General features: G+C 43.4%; 1 protein-coding gene across 2 annotated transcripts in view; it reads right to left on the bottom strand.

Annotated features, from left to right (window-relative positions):
- The window catches only part of AKAP12 (A-kinase anchoring protein 12), a 99,464-nt gene that overhangs the window by 13,329 nt on the left and 62,459 nt on the right, over nucleotides 1-23,676 (bottom strand). The window contains exon 1 of one of the 2 annotated variants that reach the window (XM_082405426.1): nucleotides 10,782-11,165. The exons of the other annotated variant lie outside the window; for it this stretch is intronic. Within the exon in view, the coding sequence (XP_082261552.1) occupies nucleotides 10,782-10,806 (25 nt within the window). The 5' untranslated portion in view covers nucleotides 10,807-11,165. Of the gene's footprint in view, nucleotides 1-10,781; nucleotides 11,166-23,676 lie in introns of those variants that run through there. 2 annotated transcript variants of the gene reach the window in all.

Consider the following 23,676-nt stretch of genomic DNA (forward strand, 5'->3'; position numbering starts at 1 on the left):
CTGGGCATGGTGTCCTGTGGTGTCCCTTCCTAACACCCGCCCCTGCGCGCTCCTGCGCCGGCAGCTTGATCAACGCAAGGGAAAGGAGGAAGGATGGAAACCCACACACCCATCTAACTGACACTTTGGGGGGCGCTCCCGGCGATCCGGCCCGCCAGGCTCCGGGGCGAACCGCCGCTGGGGGGCGCGCGCTACTCACGGCAGATACTCCAGCAGGGCATGGCGCGCGCCGCTGGCCGGCAGGGGCAATCCGACAGAGGCGCCGGAGGCCCCAGCCTTCCTCTGCCGGCTGCCCCATCGCGGCATGGAGACGCCCCTGGGGGACTCGCGCGCGTCACAAAGGGCGCAGCCTCCTCGTCAGCCTGCAAGGGGAGGCCCTGAGCATCACCCCCAGGGCCCCCTCTTCCAGGCGAAGCACACCAGATGCCGGAAACCAGCCAAACCTCCCTGGCCAAAAGCCGTCAAACCTCACTGCCGCAGCGTTCCTGTACTGCCTCTCTCTTATCCGCACAACATTCCATCAGTGGCCCAGGGCATGGCAGGCACCTGTGCCTGGGCGGGTTTGTTTGTAAGTGCTTTAATTTCCTAAGTACTAGAATAAGAACTGGGTTCCCATTACGAAGCTATCATTTCCAATCATAGAGCCTTAGAGCTGGAAAGCAGAGGTCACCTGGTCCCCCCAGCTGGTTTACAGGGGAGTAAACTGACTTCAAACATGGTTGTATGTGGGAAATGCAAAACAGTATAGCCACTTGGGAAGACAGTGGGGCAGTTTCTTGCAAAACTAAACACGCTCTTACCATCTGATCCAGCAATTATGCTCCTTGGTTTTTCCCTAAATATTCTTGGTATTTACTCATACCCACATTTGGTATGAGTTGAAAACATGTCCACACAAGAACCCACACACGGATGTTTATAGCAGCTTTACTCACAATTGCAAAAACTTGGAAGCAACCAAGACGTTCTTCATAGGTGAATGGATAAATAAACTGTGGTATATCCAGGCAATAAAATATTATTCAGCACTAAAGACAAGCTAGCAAATCATGAAGACGTGGAGGAGCCTTAACAAGCGCACATTACTAAGTGAAAGGAGCCAAACTGAAAAGGCTGCATACTGTACGATTGCAACTCCATGGCATTCTGGAAAAGGCAAGACTGTGGAGACAGTAAAAAGATCAGTGTTACGGGGGTAGGGAGGTGGGAGGGATGAACAGGCAGAGCACGGAGGACTTTTTAGGACGGTGAAATACTCTGCATGATACTCTAGATACATGTCATTATACATTTGTTCAAACCCACAGAATGTACACCACCAAGAGTGAACCAATGTAAACGAACCCACACCAATGTAAACTATGGACTTCGAGTGATAATGATGTCAGTGTAGGCTCATGGATGGTAACAAATGTACCGCTCTGGTGTGGGACGCTGATAGTGGGAGAGGCTAGGCATGTGTGGGGTTAGGGAGTATATAGGAACTGTACTTTCCACTCTTTCTTGCTGTGACCCTAAAACTGCTCTAAGAAATAAAGTCTATTTTTTACAAAATGGTAAACACAAAGTTTGTCTTTTTAAAAGAAAAATAAACTCCATGTACTCTCAAAGCATTAAAATTCTTATTCTCCAAGCATTGTAACTTTGCAATTTGTTAATGCCACTTATGACAAGAAAAATTATTTAGACATGTCAACACCTACACTTAAGAGAAAAATTGCTATATGTCTGATGTGGACAGCAATTCAAATTCTATTTCAGTGTAAAAAGCAGTTTTTTCATGGTTACAGTCATGAAAGAAGAAAGAACACATATATCCTACGCACCCACTCAAAGATAATGATTCAAAAGGTCACCTGAGTACACCTGTAACTTATGTAATATTGTACATCAACTCTACTTCAATAAAAAAAAATTTTTTAATGTTGTAAGATCACCTGACCATCAATTTTGTTACTTTGTCAAGGTAAAGACTGGATAAAAGCAAGAATCAATGGGCGCTGGACTTCCCTGGTGGTGCAGTGGTTGAGAATCCACCTGCCAATGCAGGAGACACGCGTTCGATCCCTGGTCCGGGAAGATCCCACATGCCGCGGAGCAACTCAGCCCATGCGCCACAACTACTGAGCCCACGAGCCCTAGAGCCTGTGCTCTGCAACAAGAGAAGCCACTGCACTGCAACAAAGAGTAGCCCCCACTTGCCGCAACTAGAGAAAGTCCGCGTGCAGCCACGAAGACCCAACTCGGCCGTAAATAAATAAATAAAAAAGAATCAATGGGTGCTAAATGGGGGAGGGGGGGAGTTGGGCTGGATACTTACATGCCTAATGGTCGAAAGGGTGGTGAAATCGGACAACAGCTCAACATCAACCTATGAGGGACAGATGGACATTGTGTACAATACCTTGAGAAGGAAACAATGTCATCTGTGGCTAAGAATGCACAACCTAAATTCAATTAGGAGAAAGCAAACACAAAATAAGGAATGTGGTAGAAATGGGAAGAGAACTATATGCTTTGAACATGGCAATATCTAAAAGACAAAGGTTATACAGATGTTCCAGATTAAAAGAGGCTAAACAGATTATGACGTAATACCTGACCTGAGGATGGATCTTGCAATGCAAGGGGAGAAGGCTAAAAAGGACCTTATTAGATAACTGACAAGATTGAAAAAAGAATGGTAGATTATAAAATAAGTATTGTGATAATGTAAATATCCGACATTGATAACGGTACTATGATTACAAAAGGAAATATCTGTATTCTTAGGAAATACACACTGAAGCATTTAGGAGTGAAGGACCATGAAGTACATAACCTATCCTCAGATGATTCAGAAAGCGTCACATCTCATGCCTACGTAAGACATAACAGGAACCTGTATGTTGGTTTTTTATTTTGTTTTGTTTTCCAACATAGAGCGAGAGAGTAAATAATGAAGCAAATGAGGCAAATGTTAAGAAGTGAATCTAGGTGAAGAGTACATGATGTGTCCTGTACTATTTTTATTTTTGCTGCTTCCTCTAAGTTTGAAGTTATTGTTTTAAACAATCAGAAGAATGAACAAGTGCAGATGACTAATGAAAATATAGAGAACAACAAAAATGGAGAGGGTAATGATTCACTCTACCTGATTTTAGTGGCTCTTTGCCTCACATTATATACCATAAAACAAATTTTTAAAAAATTTATTAATTTATTATTTATTTTTGACTGTGTTGGGTCTTCGTTTCTGTGCGAGGGCTTTCTCTAGTTGCGGCAAGCGGGGGTCACTCTTCATCACGGTGCGCGGGCCTCTCACTATCGCGGCCTCTCTTGTTGCGGAGCACAGGCTCCAGACGCGCAGGCTCAGTAGTTGTGGCACACGGGCTTAGTTGCTCCGCGGCATGTGGGATCTTCCCAGACCAGGGCTCGAACCCGTGTCCCCTGCATTGGCAGGCAGATTCTCAACCACTGCACCACCAGGGAAACCCCAACAAATTTTTATCAATGAATTAAATAACAGAAAAACTCTTCCCCTACCCCTCAAAGAAGAGACAGAATTCAGGTAGAAAGGAAGAAGATTAAAGACCAGAAGCTCTAGAGACAGACTGGTGTTTAAATTTCAGCTGCACCACCTTCTAGCACTGGGTCCTTGGGCACGTCTCTTGAAGTTTCTGTTCTTAGTGCCCTCACCTATAACATAGGCCCCCTCCACTACTAGCAAAGGCTAGTTAGGAGGGTAAAACATCAGCTGGCAGTCTAGAATAAAAATAAAACAAAAGCCATTGGAATGGCTTTTTCTTTTTTTTGCTTCACTGTTTTCCTCAGAACAGAAATACTTCCTTTTAATTACTTTTTACCAATTCCAACGGTGATCTATATGAATTGTAGACGATTTAAAAATACAGAAAATTGGGAATAACATCCATAAAGACAATGTCCAGTGATAACGGCTATTAATATCTGTATTTTCTTCTGGATAAATTATCTAATAGTCTTCAAAACTATGACATACTGGTTGCATAATTTATTTTTATGTCCCCTTGTTTTTAGACAATTTATGTTGGTCCAATTTTTCATTATCACACTCACATGTATAAAGTCACTGTCCAAACCCGGGAAGGAGTTTTTGAACAGAAGAGGGCAGTCTTGAGCAGACTTCAGCTCTCCAGACCTGGCAGCCTTGAGACACTCCTAGACCTTCAGCACCACAAGATGCTGCAGAAACCCATCAAAACATAAAGTTTAGGTGCTCTTTCAAATTCTGTGAAGTCATATCGCACCTGTTTTTACCTCTTTGACTCCCAGCATAAACACTTCAAGGGGGAAAATGGGCATTCTGAGTTAGCTCCCTATCTGCTCTCTTCTTCTTTATTTGCACCCAGATCTAGATCCTTTTCCCCGATTTTGGGCCAAGTTAAGGTCACATGTAGATGAGCCCTACTTTCTGTCTGGAACTCCCTTCCTCCCCTTCCCTGCTTTCCCAGCCCAACTGTACACAGTACAGCAAAATCACCCCACATTTCCCAGGTTCTGGCTGAAGGCGGAGACTCCCAGACCATCATCCGTCCCACCCACGTTCCAGTTTGTGGTTAGCAGAAAGCTCTTTAAAGGTGTTTCTATGAGCTGTCTGCACGCAGGTTCTAAGTGAGTTCAAAGATCTTAGCTTGGTGAGCAAACAGGAGGCTGTTAAATGCATAAAAGAACAGCTAAATAAATAAATATCAGTGTAAAAATATAACAATACAGCTTATAATCCATGAAATTATAATCAACTTATCAAAAAAAAAAGAAAAAAGAACAGCCAAAAAATGTGGGGCGGCAGTGAGGAGCGGACCACGCCAGCAGGTTCAGCTGTTGGGAGTGGAAGAAGCAGGTGAGTGACAGGAAGCAGGTAAGAATGGTGGAGACGGCTTTCGGGGAAGACAGTCCAGTGTTCACCTGTTCGGACTTAGCGTAGCAGAATCTACTCGCAGCCACACTTACAAGCATTTCACTAATACATTTACTTTTAAATGACTTCAAAACCTCCTCTGCTCTAATCTGACACATCAGCTCCCTATGGAATTGCTGTCTGCCTTAGATTTGTCCAATTGGATAGGAAGAGGAAAATCAAAAAGCTTGATCATCTAAGCATCACTGATTTGGGGATGCACTTTCTTGGCATCCAGAAAGTCCTTCCACAAAATAACTGGTTTAGGGTGGGCCTTTCTGATACAATGTATAATTATCCCTCATGCGGGGCTTTGAGTTATCCAGCCATTTTGCAGAACGCTGCCATTAATCCTGCAAGTTTCTCAAATACCCAGAAAGTCCAAACACAATGCTCCCATATTCAGTGATGCTGCGGTTTACCTAGAAACTCCATGTTCTCGCCAGGTATCAAAGATGGCCAAAAGGTTGGGAAAGGGAGCCAGTCAATGTGTCAACTGGGAAAGCTCTAGGGGGCAGGACCGGCAAATGCTTCATCTTCACGCAGTCCTGCTCGTCACTGGTCCTCTCCCCACCCCACAGACACTTCAAAGGGCGAGGAAATACTACAGTCCTTGCAAGGATCCCCACACTCATCGGCAGCACCCTAAACATAGTCTTACCTGGACACGTGATTTGTGTCAACATGGTTTTCCACTAAAACCGTCAGTGGCATCAACATCATGTAAGTCTTGCTTCGTAAATAAACATCAACATAGAAAGCAAATATTTCTAGTCCCTTTTTCTGGGAGAACATTCTAGTCATACGCCTTTGTGAGTGAGTGTTACTATGTTGGAAACATTACTTGGAAAAGAAAAAGATGATTTAAAAATGACATAGGAAGTGCTTTCACTCACTTAATTGTCTGCATATGTCCCAGAAGGAGCCTCTTTAGGGTGGACATACAGCTTTATAGATGCAGAAAAGATAAAGGCGAGTGACGGGTGAAGCGATGGTGCAGCTACAGAAGTTGTTTTATCAAAGACTTTGAATAAGCTTTTTGTTTGTCCTTATGTTTTTCTAAGACAAATGAAAGGTCTCCTTTTCTTTTTTTTTTAGCCACACTGCCGCTTGTGGGATCTTAGTTCCCCAACCAGGGATCGAACCCTGGCCCCCGGCAGTGGAAGTGCAGAGTCTTAACCACTGGACTGCCAGGGAAGTCCCGAAAGGTCTCCTTAAAGAAAAAAGTGTGGAAAGTGAAACGGAGAAGAAAAATGACAGCTGGTAGGACATACTTTCTGCCCCTATATTTTTACTTTTAAAAGTATAAACTATCCTCAGGTACTACATAATAGGAAAACTTATAGCATACCTGTAATAGTAATAACCTATGAGTTGTTTAATATTTTGAACAGCTTAACAAGCCCTTCCAAGACTAAAAAAACCTACAGAACATTAATGAAGTCAAATAAATGTGAAAATATACGAATAGTTATATCTTTAGTAATGTCGAACGAAACCAAAACTTGAAAGCATTTCGTGGACAGAAATTCCACTTTGGAAGAGAACTGTCAAAGCTTTTCCTTTTTCGGTGTTATCGTCTACTAAACTATGTTTATCTGCAGATAAATGTCCAGTCAATCCCAATTTATAAAATCAAGCACAAGAGATCTATGAGTATGGGCGAATATACATTTTCCCTGTGAAAAATTTCATAATCCTCCACCTCCCAAGTCCCAAAGGGCCCATGATCACAAGAGGTTAAAGGTCCTGTACTGAATCCTGCGCTCTCCATGCAGACACCCTGCTCCCAAGCTCCACAAAAAGCACCCACCATTTGTGGGTCCAAAAGCTGCAAGATCAGCATTCTTTTCTCACTCTTCCAAATACTCAGAGATTAAGAGATAAAAGTATGACTTGTTTTCTTTTACTTTAGAGGTTTAAAAGAAAAAAAAAAAACTTTTAAGGAACATGTCATATTATAGATTACAAAATGTTAAAGTTTTTAATCCAAACTTAGATATATTTGTCAGATAAAAAGTGCAATATTGTGAACAGCTATAACATTGATTTTTTTTTTTTCGGTTTAGTATAACCCGCGCTCTCCATTCCCCACGCAAATCGGGGCTGCTTGCTGTGACATCTGGAACTGGTTAACTTTCCCCCATGATGTGCAGCATTGCCCTGAAATTTTTCCAGGAATTCTCCACATTCTAAATCCATCTCTGTATCTTACACACCCAACCAACTATTCTCATTCTAATGCTCATCAACCACGAAACCTCCAAGGGGAGATGTGTAACTGGGGTTGAAACTCAGAGAAGCAAAACCCCACACAGGAATGCATACAGGTGATGCTCATCATTGGCCCTGGCCTTGATAGTGGCGTTCAGTGGTCCCTTAGACACCTGGGCAGGCATGTAAAAATGTGGGCACCACGAAGTCAGTATCAGCATCCGTTACACAACGAGAAAGAGGTCCTTTACAAGCTACTCTACAGCTGTGCTTCTTAGTAGCTGTGGGACACCAAGAGAAACTTAGTTTTCATGATAAAAAGGGGTTAAAAAACCACTTTTTGCAGGATTTTTGTGGGAAATCATGATAACGGCCACTCAGAGTGGGCACTCGGTACACGGCAGTTACTGGGCCAGAGTTGTGAGGGTATTAATTTCAGGTTTCACAAATCCCTTGGTAACTAGTCTGCCTGCATGGCAGAGAGAAGCAGCCATGTGGGGGGGGGGGGATTTTTTCAATCTTGTAAAGTGATTTGCATAAAGAAGGGCATTATGAATCATCTAGAACTTTTGTGAATATTGGAGGATTCTTTCTTCCCAGTTTACTTTAGAGATAAAGAATACTGTTGCCCTAATTCCTCATGATAACTCTATATTTTGTCTCAATACTGTGTGTGAGTTAGGGAAAACAGGAAAGATATTTTCCTAATTCAAAAAGGTGGTGTTTTTTTTGTTTTTTTTGCTGGCATGCCACTGATACGTGCGTGGGGAGGGGATACCTCTTTCATCATCGTGTCCTATTACTTATTTTCTAGTTTTTAAACTAAGCTACTGCTAACATGATGTGAGGGAAAGACTTCAGGAAAGGCAACAGAATGTGATGTGAATAATCAATCATCTCCTACTTGAAGGTCTGCTGTATTCACTTCAGGGGATTGTGTGCACAGGGTCTGAGGAGGGGAGAATAATGGTCAGTATTAGGTGACAGCTTTCCCCTGCTTTACAAAATGAAAACTCATTCCTAAGCAGTTCTACAAAAATGTCATCAATCCTGCTCCCTTCCTATGAATTGTGAAACTGAAACACATTCTCACATAAGGCTACCTACTAAAGCAGCCGAGAATAACTTTCTCCTACATTATTTATTTATTTATTAAAAAAAAATTTTTTTTTAATTTATTTAGGCTACGCTGGATCTTAGTTACCACATGCGGGTTCTTTAGTTGTGCCATGCAGGCTCTTAGTTGCAGCATGGGGGGATCTAGTTCCCCGACCAGGGATGGAACCCAGGCCCCCTGCATTGGCAGCGCGGGGTCTTAACCACTGAACCATCAGGGAAGTCCCTCTCCTACATTATTTAAATGAGCAATCCCAAAGTTACAAAAAACCTTTGCTATTCAATTACTCCTGAATGCCAATTTTAAAAGCCTTCATTTCTTTTCAAGATTCTGACCAGTTATTTAAAGACCATTGATTGTAAATCTTCCTCATCAGAATAACTTGCAGAAGAAAAAAAAAAAAAAGACGGTTGAAACTCCTTTTTAATTTTTACTCCTTCCATTATGAAATGTTTATTTGCGATAAACTTTTTGGAGTTTAAGATTTTCTGCACACTTTCTTTTTACCAGGAAAAAACAACATTTTGCCACATCCTTCATATCAACATTGTAATAAAAGTAAAACTCAGAAAGCAATTGATCCAATTATTTAAAGTTGCCTTAAAGATTAGACAGTCCTTGCAACTGTTTCCATTCATTTAGCATCCCATTAGGATTATCTGAACCAATTTTTTAAAGCCCCCAAGTATCCCAAGTTTGTTAACTCAACTTCTGCTTAAAAAGGCCCACCTTCCTTTCCCATAAGAAACTGAGCATGTGATAAACTCATCAAATAGTGAATATAATAAAGATCATACTGTACACAAAAAGCACCCGGAAAAAGTCATCATCATAGAAGCCCCACCCCCAGCTGTGACACCCCACAAACCACACTCCCAGGCAGGCTCTCTCAGGGTTGAGCATTTTATGTCTCATTCATAGAAAAATTAATGATCTGGGAAAAAAATGAATTTTGTGTTTTTAATTTTTAAGTTTTGTGTAGTCTAATAATACTTTCTAGGTATCATGTAAATTTTCACGCTACATACAGGGTAGAAAGGCAAGTCGAGTTAACTTGGGGAAGGAATTTTAAGGAAATTTCAAAGTAAACAAGCTTATCTATAGGAAGTGAGAGATACGGAGAAAAATTTCAAGTCCTAGAAATTCTATACTGCACTTTTTGGAGAACAAAGATCTCAAATATTCAGAGAAGAGCTGGTCTTATAAACCTAAATTAGCAAATGGAGTTTAATTTTGATGAGGGCAAAAGGCAGAAAGGAGGAGAAAACAGGCAGGTTCCTAAGGATTCAGGCTGCAGTACATTAGCATTAGAAGATCAAATGACAAGCAAGAGGAGCTCTGAGTACATTCCACAAGTTTGATACCTGTAACTAATTTGCTGGAGGTAGGTATTAAATATTATCATTCACACTCAACAGCCAGATTTCTAGAAAGCAAGCTTAAGATCATACATTTTTATTATTCACTGCCCAAATACTGTAGCCTGTTAGTCACCAACTTTACAGTAACTATGGCTTTATTAAAACCACCACACAGGCCTTTCTCACCTTCTGAGATGGGCCACACTCTGTCCTGTAGAGTGTGTTTCCCTCTGAATAAATCCGCTTCGTGCCTATCACTTTGTCTCTCACTGGATTCCTTCTGCGATGAGACATCAAGAACCTGAGCTTCATTAAGCCCTGACACCAGGCAAGACTCCAGCCTCCATGACCTTCCCTGAGTTCCAACGGGTGGATTCGAACAGTTGCTAATCAAGGAAGGAGCAGCCAAGAAACCATCTGAGGCAAGATTCAAGGGACCAGAGAAGCTCCTCAAGATCAGGAGACCAACCACCTGAGACCCTGCACACACCCTAATCTTGTCAGCAACCCTGCCCCTGAAGTATCCTTATAAAGCTCCTCATCAAATTCTGTGTCCCGCGTTGGGACACAATTTTTCAAGGCAAGACCTGCTGTGTCCCCTTTTGCCTGGCAAAGCAATAAAGCTATCCCTTTCTACTTCACACCCCCCCCCCAAAAAAAACCACCACACAAACCACAGCTAATATTTTCATCCCCTAAATGGCCAAGTGTACCTTCATTGCCAGTTCCTAATAAGCAGGTCAAAATGTCAAATACGGCAATTTCTCAACAACATGAATTTACCTTTTTTTAATGACTATAGCAAGCAATTAGGTTTTCACAACCTACTTTCAAATTCACCCCAATCTAACATGCATCTGTTGGGGTGGGGTTGTCGTTCCCCTCCACCAGGGGAAGAGGTGCAACCCCTCACAAAATGCATTCCAGGTCTCCCCTGGGCCCGGGTCAGGAAGATTCCTGCAGAGGCAAAAAGAAAACGTTGGGTTTGCTGGGTGCCTGCTGAGCCGAAAAGAGAACGATCTTCTGATCAAAAAGTCAGCACAGTGAGAGCGTTAAATGCCCATCAGGATGTCCAGCCGCTGCCCTGCGGCCCCCGACCCGCCCATGTCCATATGCAGGTTCCTCCACCTGCCACGGAGGCAGGACACAGCTGACCCGGCTTCCGCCTTACCTGTGATGGCGATGATCCCCAGCATCTTGGACGGCGCACCTCCGAGCGGGAAGAGCTGCCGCCCTCGGCCTCTTCGGGCGGTTGGCTGGAGCCGCACGGGGTCTTGCCGGCGCCCCGCCCCCCGCCCCCCCGGCCGTCTACGCTGTGATCGGAAAGAACGAAGCGCCAGGCCACCCTCCGAAGATCAGGGAGACCCAGAGGTGCCTGCGGAGCTGCAGCCAGAAGCGGACGGAGGCTGCGTTTCCCTGGCTAATTATGCGAGGACCCACCCACCCATCCGGGCCGGCGGGCTGGGGGCCCGGGGCTGGGCTCGGCGCTCTCCAGTCATGTGTTTCGCTTTAAAGGAGAGGAGCCCTCCCCGTAGCTGGCCTCCGTTCGTGGTCAGTAAGGCTCTGCAGAGACACCCAGGGAGGGTTTCCGAGTTGCTGGGATGAATAAGACCAGAGTCAGCGGCATTTTATCTAAACCGTTACTTCATTCCTGGCACCGATTTACTTCTCTGTCTCTTAGCTCTTAATATTACTTAAAGGAAATAACCACACAGATATTAAATTCCACTGCCATTTAAAAAAAAAGACTGTGTTCTGTACCCTTATGCTTGTTTAGAGGCTGATGAGGTGCAAAAATGCAGTTTCCTTTTTAGCACCTATAGCATTTTATATTTTCACCATCTGCTTCTCACACAGGCACACACTCTGCACTGATCTGGGGTTGGCAACCCTCAGCTGTCCTGTTTCCTGAACTCTCTGAGAAGGGCTGTTATAAGGCGAACGTGTGTCTTCAACACTTGGTCCAGGCAACTTTTTCGAAGTCCAAGTACTAGAGCCTTACGTCGGTTCCCCGCCCCCCGCCAAGCCGTGGTAGAAGTTAGTTAAACTTTCAGATCAAACTATGCCGTATTCCAATTTAGAGACACTATGGCATCTCTAACATACAGGCACACAGCATGAAAATCAGTCAGAGCCGACATTTAAAGTTCAGAAATTTTCGAGCAGCCCTAAATTTGTAAAATCTTTTTTTCACTGAAACTTCAGATTTGTTCTATATAAAGACACAGGATAAGTGAAAAGTTGGGGGGGTTCTTACGATTTTGACACACTATTTCCATTTAGGCCCTCCTGGGTTTGTTTCTTTTTTCATCCTTTTTATCACTTCATGCCTTGCCTGTCTGACCCCATTAGCACAGGCTCTCCCCCTAAGTAAACAAAAGAAAGGCTTTACTATTGCTTCTTTTCTTCAGGCAGTGAAGATTTTGTTCATCATTGCTCGGGGGCAGGGAGGAAGGTGGGGGGCTTGAAGTAGACCAGAGTGGGCACAGGAAAGAGGAGGGGGAAGGGGAACAGAATTATCAAGAAAGGCTAATAAGGGCTTCCCTGGTGGTGCAGTGGTTAAGAATCCGTCTGCCAATGCAGGGGACACGGGTTCGAGCCCTGGTCCGGGAAGATCCCACATGCCACGGAGCAACTAAGCCCGTGCGCCACAACTACTGAGCCTGCACTCTAGAGCCCGCGAGCCACACTACTCCCACGTGCCACAACTACTGAAGCCAGCACGCCTAGAGCCCCCTTCTCCGCAACAAGAGAAGCCACCGCAATGAGAAGCCTGCGCACCGCGACGAAGAGTAGTCCCCACTTGCTGCAACTAGAGAAGGCCCGCGAGCAGCAATGAAGACCCAACGCGGCCAAGAATTAAAAAAAAAAAAAAAAAAAAGAAAAGAAAAGAAAAGAAAATGCTAATGAAGACAGACGTGTTGGCTGGCATGGCACGTAGTTGCTCCCTCTGGCCACCAGGGGGCGCTACGCACCCTATCAGGCCTACACCGAGCAAGGTTAAGGCGGCACCGTTGCTGGCAACCAGACCTTGTTACAGAAATCAGCTTCAGCCTCCATAGACTGGATTTCCCTCATGTTCCGGCGAACACCCAGCCTGGCCATACATCCAAGTGGGAACAGGGAGTGATGTGCCTTGTCCTGAGGCCTGGGAGCTGATTCCCAGAGTGAGCCACTTAGCAGTTTCCTAACCTTTATCTTCCCTAGTAGAGTCTTCACTTTGGTTCACAAATTGCTTCAGTAACAGTGAGGGTCTGGTGTGTGTGAAACGTTGCTGGAGCTAATGGCCCCTGTGCAGTCCATAGAGTTAAGGGGTCTGGGCAGCTCCACATTCCTCTCTTCTGCCACCTCACCCCCAACCCTCGAGAGCCCTAGCTGTGCAAATCATGGATAAAGCCGACCCTGAAGGCTTCATTTAATGTAGACCACTCTACATTAAATGAGTGGTCTACAGCCTTCCCAAGCGTGTGTATCGGCCTGGGCTACCTCCGGGATCTGACCTCCCAGCTCTGCATCATTTCTCGGCACCAGCAGTTGGGGACCGCAGATGGCTATCATCCAGCGCCACCTCAAATACACATATTCAAGTTCTGGGTGCATCTGTTGACTCTCACCTTGCTTGGCTGTGCCACCAGCTCCTTTCCTTTCTAAAAGTCCAAATTCTAACAATAGGACAGGCATCAGCTGTTCGCCTGAGCTGAATGGAAGAAACATCACTAGTTACAAATGCAAGGTCCAGGGCTTCCCTGGTGGCGCAGTGGTTGAGAACCCGCCTGCCAATGCAGGGGACACGGGTTCGAGCCCTGGTCCCGGAAGATCCCACATGCTGCAGAGCAACTAAGCCCGTGCACCACAACTACTGAGCCTGCGTGCCCAGAGCCTGTGAGCCACAACTACTGAAGCCCGCGCACCGCAATGAAGAGTAGTCCCAGCTCGCCGCAACTAGAGAAAGCCTGTGTGCAGCAACGAAGACCCAAGGCAGCCAAAAATAAATAAATAAAAAATAAAATTAAAAAACAACAACATTTAAAAAGGTAAATGTATCGCTATTCAGCTTTGGTGCATAAACTTTCTGTTTCTTTTCAAGACATTGGTGAAGACAGTGACACAGCCCGTTTGATATTCTTGGAGTGGTGGTTTAAACCAGGAGGCAGAGCAAGGGATCACGTGGCAAGTTGTTGCCTCTCTTAGCAGAGAGTCCTCCTTTGACCTCCATCCACCTTGAAGAGTAATCAAGGACAGGGCATGTGGCGCGGCTACCCGATAAGCCGCTGTGTGTCTTGGATTTACAAGGAAAGGTCATCAATCAGGATAAAAGCTGGAGTAAAGATCAGACTTGAGGTCAGTGTACAATGCAGGCAACTTTCTTTGCTTACTACTTTCATTCCCTGTTTGCTTGTTTTTGTTACATCAGAATTTTTAGAGGAAGACGTCATCACCAAAGCAAGAATGATGGGAAAATGTTTACCAATATCATAAATGGGTGGATGACAAAAAAAGTGTTTTCCCAAAACTTCATGGTTCATTCAACAAATATTTACCAAGTTTTTGCTCCACGTTAATTATGCTAAGCCCCTAGGGATACAATTGGATACTGTCCTTGACCTCGGGGAGCTCAGTCTTGGGTGGTAGACACACCCAAAGGAAGAAGTAGGCACGCTCCAGTTTCATCCACCTCAAGTAACATCTCTGCTAGCCTCTGAAAGGATGGGGGATGTGAGGGGATAGCCCTACCTGAGGCCCAGAGGAAGGCAGTCCCACAGAGGGAACGGCATGCGGAAAGGCATGCCGGAACACAACATTTAGGGAATATAAGTGAGTTCTTTATAGCTACAGGCTCAGAGTCTACTCGGGGAGACCAGGAGAAGGGAGGGACAGAGGTGATAACTGGAAATGAGACAAGAAAGATTACATTGGAGGCCAGGTTATGAAGGGCTTTGAATGACATCTTAAGAACTTTGTAACAAATAACCCAGTTTAAAAATGGATCAGGAATTCCTCAGCGGTCCAGTGGTTAGGACTCAGCGCTTTTACTGCCGTGGCCCAGGTTCAATCCCTGGTCAGGGAACTAAGATCCCACAAGCTGTGCAGCGTGGCCAAAAAAAGAAAGGAGGAAGGATCTGAGTAGACGTTCCTCTAAGGCAGATAACACAAATGGCCGAGGAGCACGTGAAAAGATGCTCAACATCGTGAGCCATTAGGAAAATGCAAATCAAACCCCACGATGAGATATCAATTCACACTCACTAGGATGGCGGTAATCAAAAAGACAGACAATATAACAAAGAAAGGAGAAACTGGACCCTCATACGTTGGTAGTGGGAATGTAAAAGGTGCAGCTGCTTTGGAAAACAGTCTGGCGATTCCTCAAAATGTTAAACATAGATTTACCGTATGACCCAGCAATTCCACTCCTAGATATATACCCAAGAAAAGTGAAAACCTACGTCCACACAAAAACTTGTACAAGAGTATTGGTAGCAGCATTATTTATAGCAGGCATAAAAGTAGAAGCAATCCAAATGTCCATCAACTGATGCATGGAAGAATAAAATCTGGTTTTCTCTTTCCAATGGAACATTATTCAGGAACAAAAAGAAATGAACTACTTATACATGTTATAACATGGAGAACCACTGAAAAAATATTGCTAAGTGAAAGAAGCTAGTCACAAAAGAGCACACAGTGACATATTATTTAATTCCATTAGGAACAGGCAAATCTATAAAGACATAAAGTGCACTAGCGGTTACTCAGAACTGAAGAGTTGGAAAGACCACTAACAGGTAAGGGGGTTCTTTACGAGGAAATGAAAATGTGCTAAAATTGACTGTGGTGATGGTGGTACAATTCTGTGAATATACTAAAAACCACTGACATGTATACTTTTTTTTTTTTTTTGGCTGCATTGGGTCTTCATTGCTGCGTGCAGGCTTTTTCTAGTTGCGGCGAGCGGGGGTTACTCTTCGATGCGGTGCGCGGGCTTCTCATTGTGGTGGCGTCTCTTGTTGTGAAGCACGGGCTCTAGGTGCTCAGGCGTCAGTAGTTGTGACACGTGGGCTCAATAGTTGTGGCTTGCAGGCTCAGTAGTTGTGGCTCACGGGCTTAGTTGCTCTGCGGCATGTGGGATCTTCCCGGACCAGGGCTCGAACCCGTGTCCCCTGCATTGGCAGGCGGATTCTTAACCACTGCGCCACCAGGGAAGTTCCAGACATTATACTTTAAATGGATCAATTGCATGGTATGTGAATATTTCATTAAAGCTGTTTTTTTAAGAAAAAAAAAAAAAAAGAATTTTGTATGAGTTTTGGAGGCTGCAGGGAACCATTGGAGGTTTTAGAGCAGAGTTGGTGGCACAAAATTTGAACTGTGATTTAGAAAAAGTAACCAGGCAGTAATGACAAGGAGGAAGATGTTCTAGAAATAAAATTGATGGAAACCGTGGTGACCAAGGAGAGGAAGGAGTCAAAAGTTACATCACCCACTGTTGGATGAAGGAAGGCAGCAGCAGCCACGTGCATCTCTGAGATCATCGGAATGGCATGAGGCAGGTGAAGTCAAAGGTCTGGAACCCTGAGGAAGAGGAATCTGAAGAAGGGCTCTGACAATGGACAGAGATTAGCGGCCATCAAGGAGAAAATGCCATCAGAAGTCCAAAGTGGAGAGGATTAGGAGATGGAAACAGTGGAAACAGTCGGACACAACTCACAAAGTGGTGACTCAGGATGAGAGCTGAGGAAGCCTGGCAGTCAGGGGAGGCTGGACTAGTGGACGAAACGCTGCAATAAAGACAAGGACCAAGACACCAGGGTCAGTACTGACACGATGTTCATTAACTTCTTCTTCTTTTTTTAAAGGTTTCACATTTATTTATTTATTTATTTATTTTTGGCTGTGTTGGGTCTTCGTTTCTGTGCGAGGGCTTTCTCTAGTTGCGGCGAGCGGGGGCCACTCTTCATCGCGGTGCGCGGGCCTCTCACTATCGCGGCCTCTCTTGTTGCGGAGCACAGGCTCCAGACGCGCAGGCTCAGTAGTTGTGGCTCACGGGCCTACTTGCTCCGCGGCATGTGGGATCCTCCCAGACCAGGGCTCGAACCCGTGTCCCCTGCATTGGCAGGCAGATTCTCAACCACTGCGCCACCAGGGAAGCCCTCATTAACTTCTTCCAAGGAGGCGTGAGTATTTAACCCAAAATTGAGCATCATCGGGAACTGTCGACTTGGACTCACACCAAATCCAGCCCCCGCCCATCACCCCATCCTTCCGTTTTCTTTTCACCCCAGTTTTACGCTCGGAGGAAAATAAACCCAAACCCAGTGAGGTCACTTTTCCTCTGGCTGGAAAGGGCAGGTGAGATCTAAAGGAGCATCTATGCACTGTTACTCCTTTAAAATACTTCAGAGAGAATCTCAGGTTGAGTTAGAAGCTGCTGCAAACTAATAACCATGAAGAAGATGAATATATACACTGAATTAAATGCATTGGGCAGGTTCTCCTGGGCTCAGTGTATTTTCAAGTCTCTGCTGCTCTGCTACGAACACAGACAAATACCAGCTAATTGGATTTTACGGTCCAGTTGAGTTGGACATGTTTGTGTAGACATGGTTATTTTGATTCAAAATCCTCAAGACAAATAATCTGAAGACTAGCTCCTCAAAGGGACTATTGTAATACAATAGAAAAGCTAAGGGGGATTTAAAAGTCACTTAACAAGATAATTTATCCAAAAAAAAAAAAAAAGAAAAAAAAAACCAGGCAAGGGGAAAATTATTAAAAAACTCAATCCAAGTAATAAAAGTGATGCAGAATAAGTTTATTTCTCCTCTTATTGAGTTCACATGTTTTTATATTTTTTGCTTTGGCAGTTCTGCTTTTATTAGCTACACCAAATGAAAGTATAGATTTACGTATGAAAATTTAACTGCTTGGGACATATAATATTTAAAGAACCTAAGTGTCCCAATACTAGGAAAATAGTACATTTAACTCTTCATTGGACTATCTGGCAAAACAACATGTTTGCAGCAGTTAATGACATGGAGAAATGCTTACATTGATAGAGAAAGCCACACACCTCTTTGTTCAGTATATAAACTATATATTCAACATAATTTTAGCTTTGCTTTCTAAAATGCATATATATCTGCACATATGTGAGGATGAGGAAAAAAAGAGCCCAGAAAGAAAACTAACAAAAGCCAACCATAGTGGAATTATGGGCAATTTCTGCCCTGATATTTTCCTACACTTTACACATCTTCTACAACAACCTCTGTTACTTTCACGGTTAGAATGCAGGCACATTTGACATCCAGCTTGGGGTTGCACAGGGTGGTCCAGCACTGCCGGACTTTGAACATTAGAGCAATACCTCCGATTTTCCATTAAAAATGCAAGGCAGTCTAAACCATGATCAATTCCCAATCATGGAATATATAAACTAGCAAGCTGAAAGCAGATTAAAGTCAAAGTGTGATCTTTTAAAAATTAGGAAATAAGCAAAAAGGTGTTTCATTACCAAATTTGGTCAAGTATTTGCATAGATTTCAAATTCTTTCCTGAGTGCCTTGTGTTCAACTCTTCTATTCCTCTTAGGACTCTGAACTCTCATCTTTGGTTTAGTCTAAAAAAGATTCCAAAGTGTTGAAAAACTAGTTGTAGTTCTGGTCCTTCTGATAGCAATGTGGCCGGGGTAAAATATTCTTTTAAATCTCTGGGCTTCAACTGACGGGAGAATAAATACACCACCCATGCTAATGTTATTCTGAGGTGCAAATAAAGGTTAGCCTCAGCACTACTGAGTGTACTCTAAAAGCATAATAAATGTTAGCTCTTGTGCTTACTTTAAACTATACATTCCCCCATGGGGTAAAAATTAGTTCATGGTTCATCTTACTCTTTATATATGAAGCACAGATTTTATATATATATATATGTGTGTGTGTGTGTATATGTATATGTATATATATACATACATACATACTTAGATAGATATAGATATAGATATTACATAAACTGATATACAGTATATCTCTTCTATTAAAATTTTAGGCGGGGGGTGGGTACCGTTAGGGAAAAAAATGTCTGAAAAGACTCAGTGGGGCAGGGCAGCGGTAATGAAAAGAAGGTTGAGAAATACTGCTTTAAATATAGTTAAGCCTCATTTTAAAAAGTCCTTTGAAAAATACTTCTATAAAGAGCAAGAATGCCTTTTATCATCAGTTTCTCAGAAATGCATCCTAATAAGAGAAGCATCATCTTGCACTAAAAGTAATTAACTTGAGGCTCCCTCTCGATTTTTCGGAAGAGAATGAGACAATCTTTGATTTGTCTGAAGTCTTTCTCAAAAGGAGTGGGAGCGAGGGGCCAGCTGAAGGTTCACGCTGGGAAGAAATAATGATAATTACCTACCCAAGACCCACTGACATTCCACAGCTGCCCATCTGAATTGTGATGTGAACCCGTCAGCAAGCCACATGCAAGACTTCAAATTTTCTTTCTTTTTTTGGGTGCCCAGCATGACTTGCAGGATCTTAGTTGCCTCCCGGGCAGTGAAAGCGCCAAGTCCTAACCACTGGGCTGCCAGGGAATTCCCGACTTTAAATTTTCCGGTAGTCACATTAAAAAGAATAAAAATAAACACTTGAGGTTAATTTTAATATATTTTACCAAACCCAGTATGTCCAGTTACGTCAATAGGTACTCAATAAGAAAAATTATTAGGGAAATATTTTACATTCCTTTTTTGTACTATTTCACATGTAGAACACACCTCAAATAGGATCAGCCACATTCCAAGGGCTCAACAGCCACATATGGCCAGAGCACAACTTCTAAAACTACAAAAATAACTGAACATCCCTCCTTTATGCTAACTCATTTCCCAATGACAATTCATGTGGGATCTTAGTTCCCCGACCAGGGGTGCAACCTGCACCCCCTGCATTGGAAGCGCGGAGTCTTAACCACTGGACCGCCAGGGAAGTCCCCTGCAATGACAATTCTAGCCCTGCTTCCATCTCCTTGCCTCCTGGACAGAAACAACCAAGCTATCCAATCACAGAACTGCCCTTACTTCAGCATCCAATCTAGAGATGACTCCTTTGTTGTCTCAGAATCATCCAGCATAAGCCCAAATCCTATAATAAAGTCCTCCCACCTCCCACATTACTCCATTACTGAGCCACCCATGCTAGAATCCTCCCTTGGTGCAGCAGGCTAAATAAACCTAACTTGGTTTGACTACACATGAGTTCCTGCTGGTCTCTAAGTGGCAAGGAATTAAATTGCCATCGATAGATTTAATTGGTACATCTGTCTCTTTCATTATCTCTTAATTTGAGTTAATATATTCGAATCTATTATTTTCCCAGCAACTTTTACTGTAATCATACACAATGGATAAAGTGCTTAAAATGACTTTTCTTTTCTTTTTTTTTTACTTAAAAGGTCAGCTAGTATATTTAGACTGGCTTCAAAAATAATTGCAAAGCAAAAATTTACACTTGCAGGAGTAATAAATTTATTTAACCTGTAGTCACGTGAATTAAAATTTACTTGTAAAGACAACTTTTCTACAAATCTAGAGTGTGATCGTTAAAAGTACATCTTTTTTTAAAGTCAAGGTAGAATTCACTGCCTAGACAAAGACCAAATTCTGGATGACAGAATTTACTTCTAATCCCTCCAGAAAACATAGTCCTGCTCACCAAAATTTATTGCATAAACTCCAAGGTCATGGGAATTCCCTGGTGGTCCAGTGGTTAGGACTCCCAGCTTTCACTGCTGAGGGCCCAGTTTCAATCTCCCTGGTCGGGGAACTAAGATCCCGCAAGCCACTCAGCACAGTCCAAAAAAAAAAAAAAAGGAATGAATGTTTAGAACAAAAAAATCAGTTCTTAGAAATTAAAAATATAGTGACAAGATGAAATCTATTCTCGAGGACGTTCTCCAAGAGTAAAGAGATACAAACTAGAGAAAAAAAAAGTTTTACTTAGAACCATTCTAGAAGTTCTGAAATCTGAATAATAGTAATCTCGAAAAGAGAGCAAAGAAAAAGAGGGAAATGGAAGACATAACTTCCTACAAATGAAGTGCATGGGTTTCTAGACGGAAAGAGGTCACACGAACCCAGCATGTTGAATAAGTGGATTCACATGAAGATCCATCATTGTTAGATCTTCCGAACTCCGTGAGATAATGAGCTATCCGAGGGATTAAGATCAGAATAGCATCAGATGCCAATAGTAATACATTTATCAAGATGACATTGATAGAATCCTACTGTGTTAGAACACTGATCAGAAATTAACACAACTGGGGCTTCCCTGGTGGCGCAGTGGTTGAGAATCTGCCTGCTAATGCAGGGGACACGGGTTCGAGCCCTGGCCCGGGAAGGTCCCACATGCCACGGAGCAACTGGGCCCGTGAGCCACAACTACTGAGCCTGCGCGTCTGGAGCCTGTGCTCCGCAACAAGAGAGGCCACGACAGTGAGAGGCCCGCGCACCGCGATGAAGAGCGGCCCCCGCTTGCCACAACTGGAGAAAGCCCTAGCACAGAAACGAAGACCCAACATAGCGACCAATCAATCAATCAATAAAAAAATAAATAAATCTTAAAAGCAGAAACCTACCATTTAAAAAAAAAAAAAGAAAAGAAATTAACACAACTGGGGGAACGGTCAGGGCCAAGATTTGACAAGCGTGAGGACGACATCACATTTCCGTACACTGAGCTTACTAAGTGAGGCCACAGAGCTTGAGGTGAATCCCGGGGGCTCTGCAAGAGGCTGCTTAGGGGCGAACCGTGGCTCTGCTAAGGAGACCTTTTCGACCTTCCACTTTATTTACAACTAACAATGACTTGAAAAGTGGGATTTCTCTTATTCTTATCTCTAGCTACTGTTATCATGTAAAGGCTGTCATCTGCTTATGATCATGTTGGGTGAAGTACCAAAAGGGTGACTAAGGATTCCAGCGTTAGAAATACCAACGTGCATGGATATTTTCTTCTATCGTCTTCATTCTATTTGGCAGTAGTTCCTTTAGCAACATCCTTGATAGGGGAACTCCTTTATATACTTCTGAATCAATTTACTTCTCTCCTCCAATCAATTCTTTCAGTACGTAATCCTTGGTTTAAAGCAAACTAAGCTGTTCTCGTGTTTTAAAGAGTCTGAGAAATAAACGCTTCTTTAAAAGTGGGAATATTGAAATTAAAACCCCGTTATGCTTGGCAAGCTTCCATCAAGCACATCCATATCTGAAATATATATATCAGCCCTGGCATTTTTCTTTGAATGTGAGACAGCTTGTCTTCTCTGGGGCGGTTCTGCTCAGAAGAGAAAAGATGAAAGGAAAGACACGATAAATGTTTTCAAATACTTAGAGGGCCGCGATGTGGAAAAGGGAGGTGAGTTTGTTCTATGTAGTCCCAGAAGGCAGCACCAGAAGCAGGGAGCAGCTGGAGGAGGCATATTCTCACTCCAGTGGAATAACTGGTTTCCTTTTATGGAGAAACTCCCCAAACCTTCCCGTGTTTAAGCACAAGAGCCTTCTGAGTGGGGGCAGGAGCCTGGCGTAGACAGCCTCAGAGTTCCTTCCCACGGAGGCTTCCTGGTCCCAAACCTGGCTTTCCAGCTGACAATCATAAAGGCAGGTGTCCCGGGCTGGACTGCATCCTCTCCAAATTTGTATGTTGAAGCTCTAAGCCCCAGCACATAAGAACGTAGCTGTATTTGGAGAGAAAGTTTCTAAAGAGGTGACTAAGTTAAAATGAGACTGTAAGGGTGGACCCGAATCCACTCTGACTGGTGCCTTATAGAAGGGGATTAGGACACACAGAGACACCAGGGATGGGCACACACAGAGGAAAGACCAAATTCTGGATGACAGAACTTACTTCTAATCCCTCCGGAAAACATAGTCCTGCTCACCACAATTTATTGCATAAACTCCAAGGTCATGGGAATTCCCTGGCGGTCCAGTGGTGAGGACACAGTGAGGACACAGCGAGAAGCCGGCATCCACAAGCCAAGAAGAGGCCTCAGAGAAACTAAACCTGAGGGCACCTTGATCTTGGTGAGAAAATAAATTTCTGATATTCAAGCCACCCATTCTGTGATATATTATTATGGCAGCCCGAGCAAACTAATACAGCAGGATAACTTCCTGGTACTTGGTGTCAGTCTAAATACTGCATGTCCGGTTTAAGACACATTAAAGCAACCAGTTCATTCAATTAATTCAATCCAGCATATATCAGTTTTCACCAAAATAACTAATGCATGCATTGTTAACTGGGGGGCAGGGGGGACTACTTGATATCACATTGTACCGACACATTAATTACAAAAACAGTTTGTAAAAATTCAAAGTATGGTGCTCAAGAATAAGACTCAATTGATTGATAGGCTAAAAAGTTGTAGAACTTAAGCTCAGAGAATATACCTTCCAGAGATATATACAAATAAAGATCAGAGGATTTATGTTATCAAAGCATCCTTTCATATAATACAGGGACATTGTGCTCTAGAATATACATTGCCAGGACCATTTGGGGGTTGCTGTATTAGGTGAAACTGGAGCTGTTTTAAGAACGTCTTTCAGACCTAAATGTCAAAAACCTAAATTTTTTTTTTTTTTTTTTGGCTGCGCCACGCAGCACACGGAATCTTATTTCCCCCAACAGGGATTGAACCCGTACGTCCTGCAGTGGAAGCATGGAGTCTTAACCACTGGACAGCCTGGGAAGTCCCCTAAAGAATTTTTATTAAATAAATAAAATGCTAAATTTAATGTTTCCTTTCTTGGCTTAGTTACCATTAGAAAACCATTAACTGCCTCGAGCCCTCCAAGGGAAAGGGTCTGAATCTTGGTATGTTACTTGGACAAGCTATAGGCCATCTTACCTAGGCTCCTCCTCAAGTGGGCCAGAGCATCCATCCTATTCATGGGTGCCCTGGAGTAGCCTCAAAATTACAGCCATTTATAGGTAAGTCTTTGCAGTAATTTAAGATTAACTGACAGTCTTTAGGGCATTTATCAACATCTTGCACTCATTCTG

This window comes from Balaenoptera borealis (assembly GCF_965194805.1).
Source record: "Balaenoptera borealis genome assembly, chromosome: 9".
NCBI classification, from domain to species: Eukaryota; Metazoa; Chordata; class Mammalia; order Artiodactyla; family Balaenopteridae; genus Balaenoptera; species Balaenoptera borealis.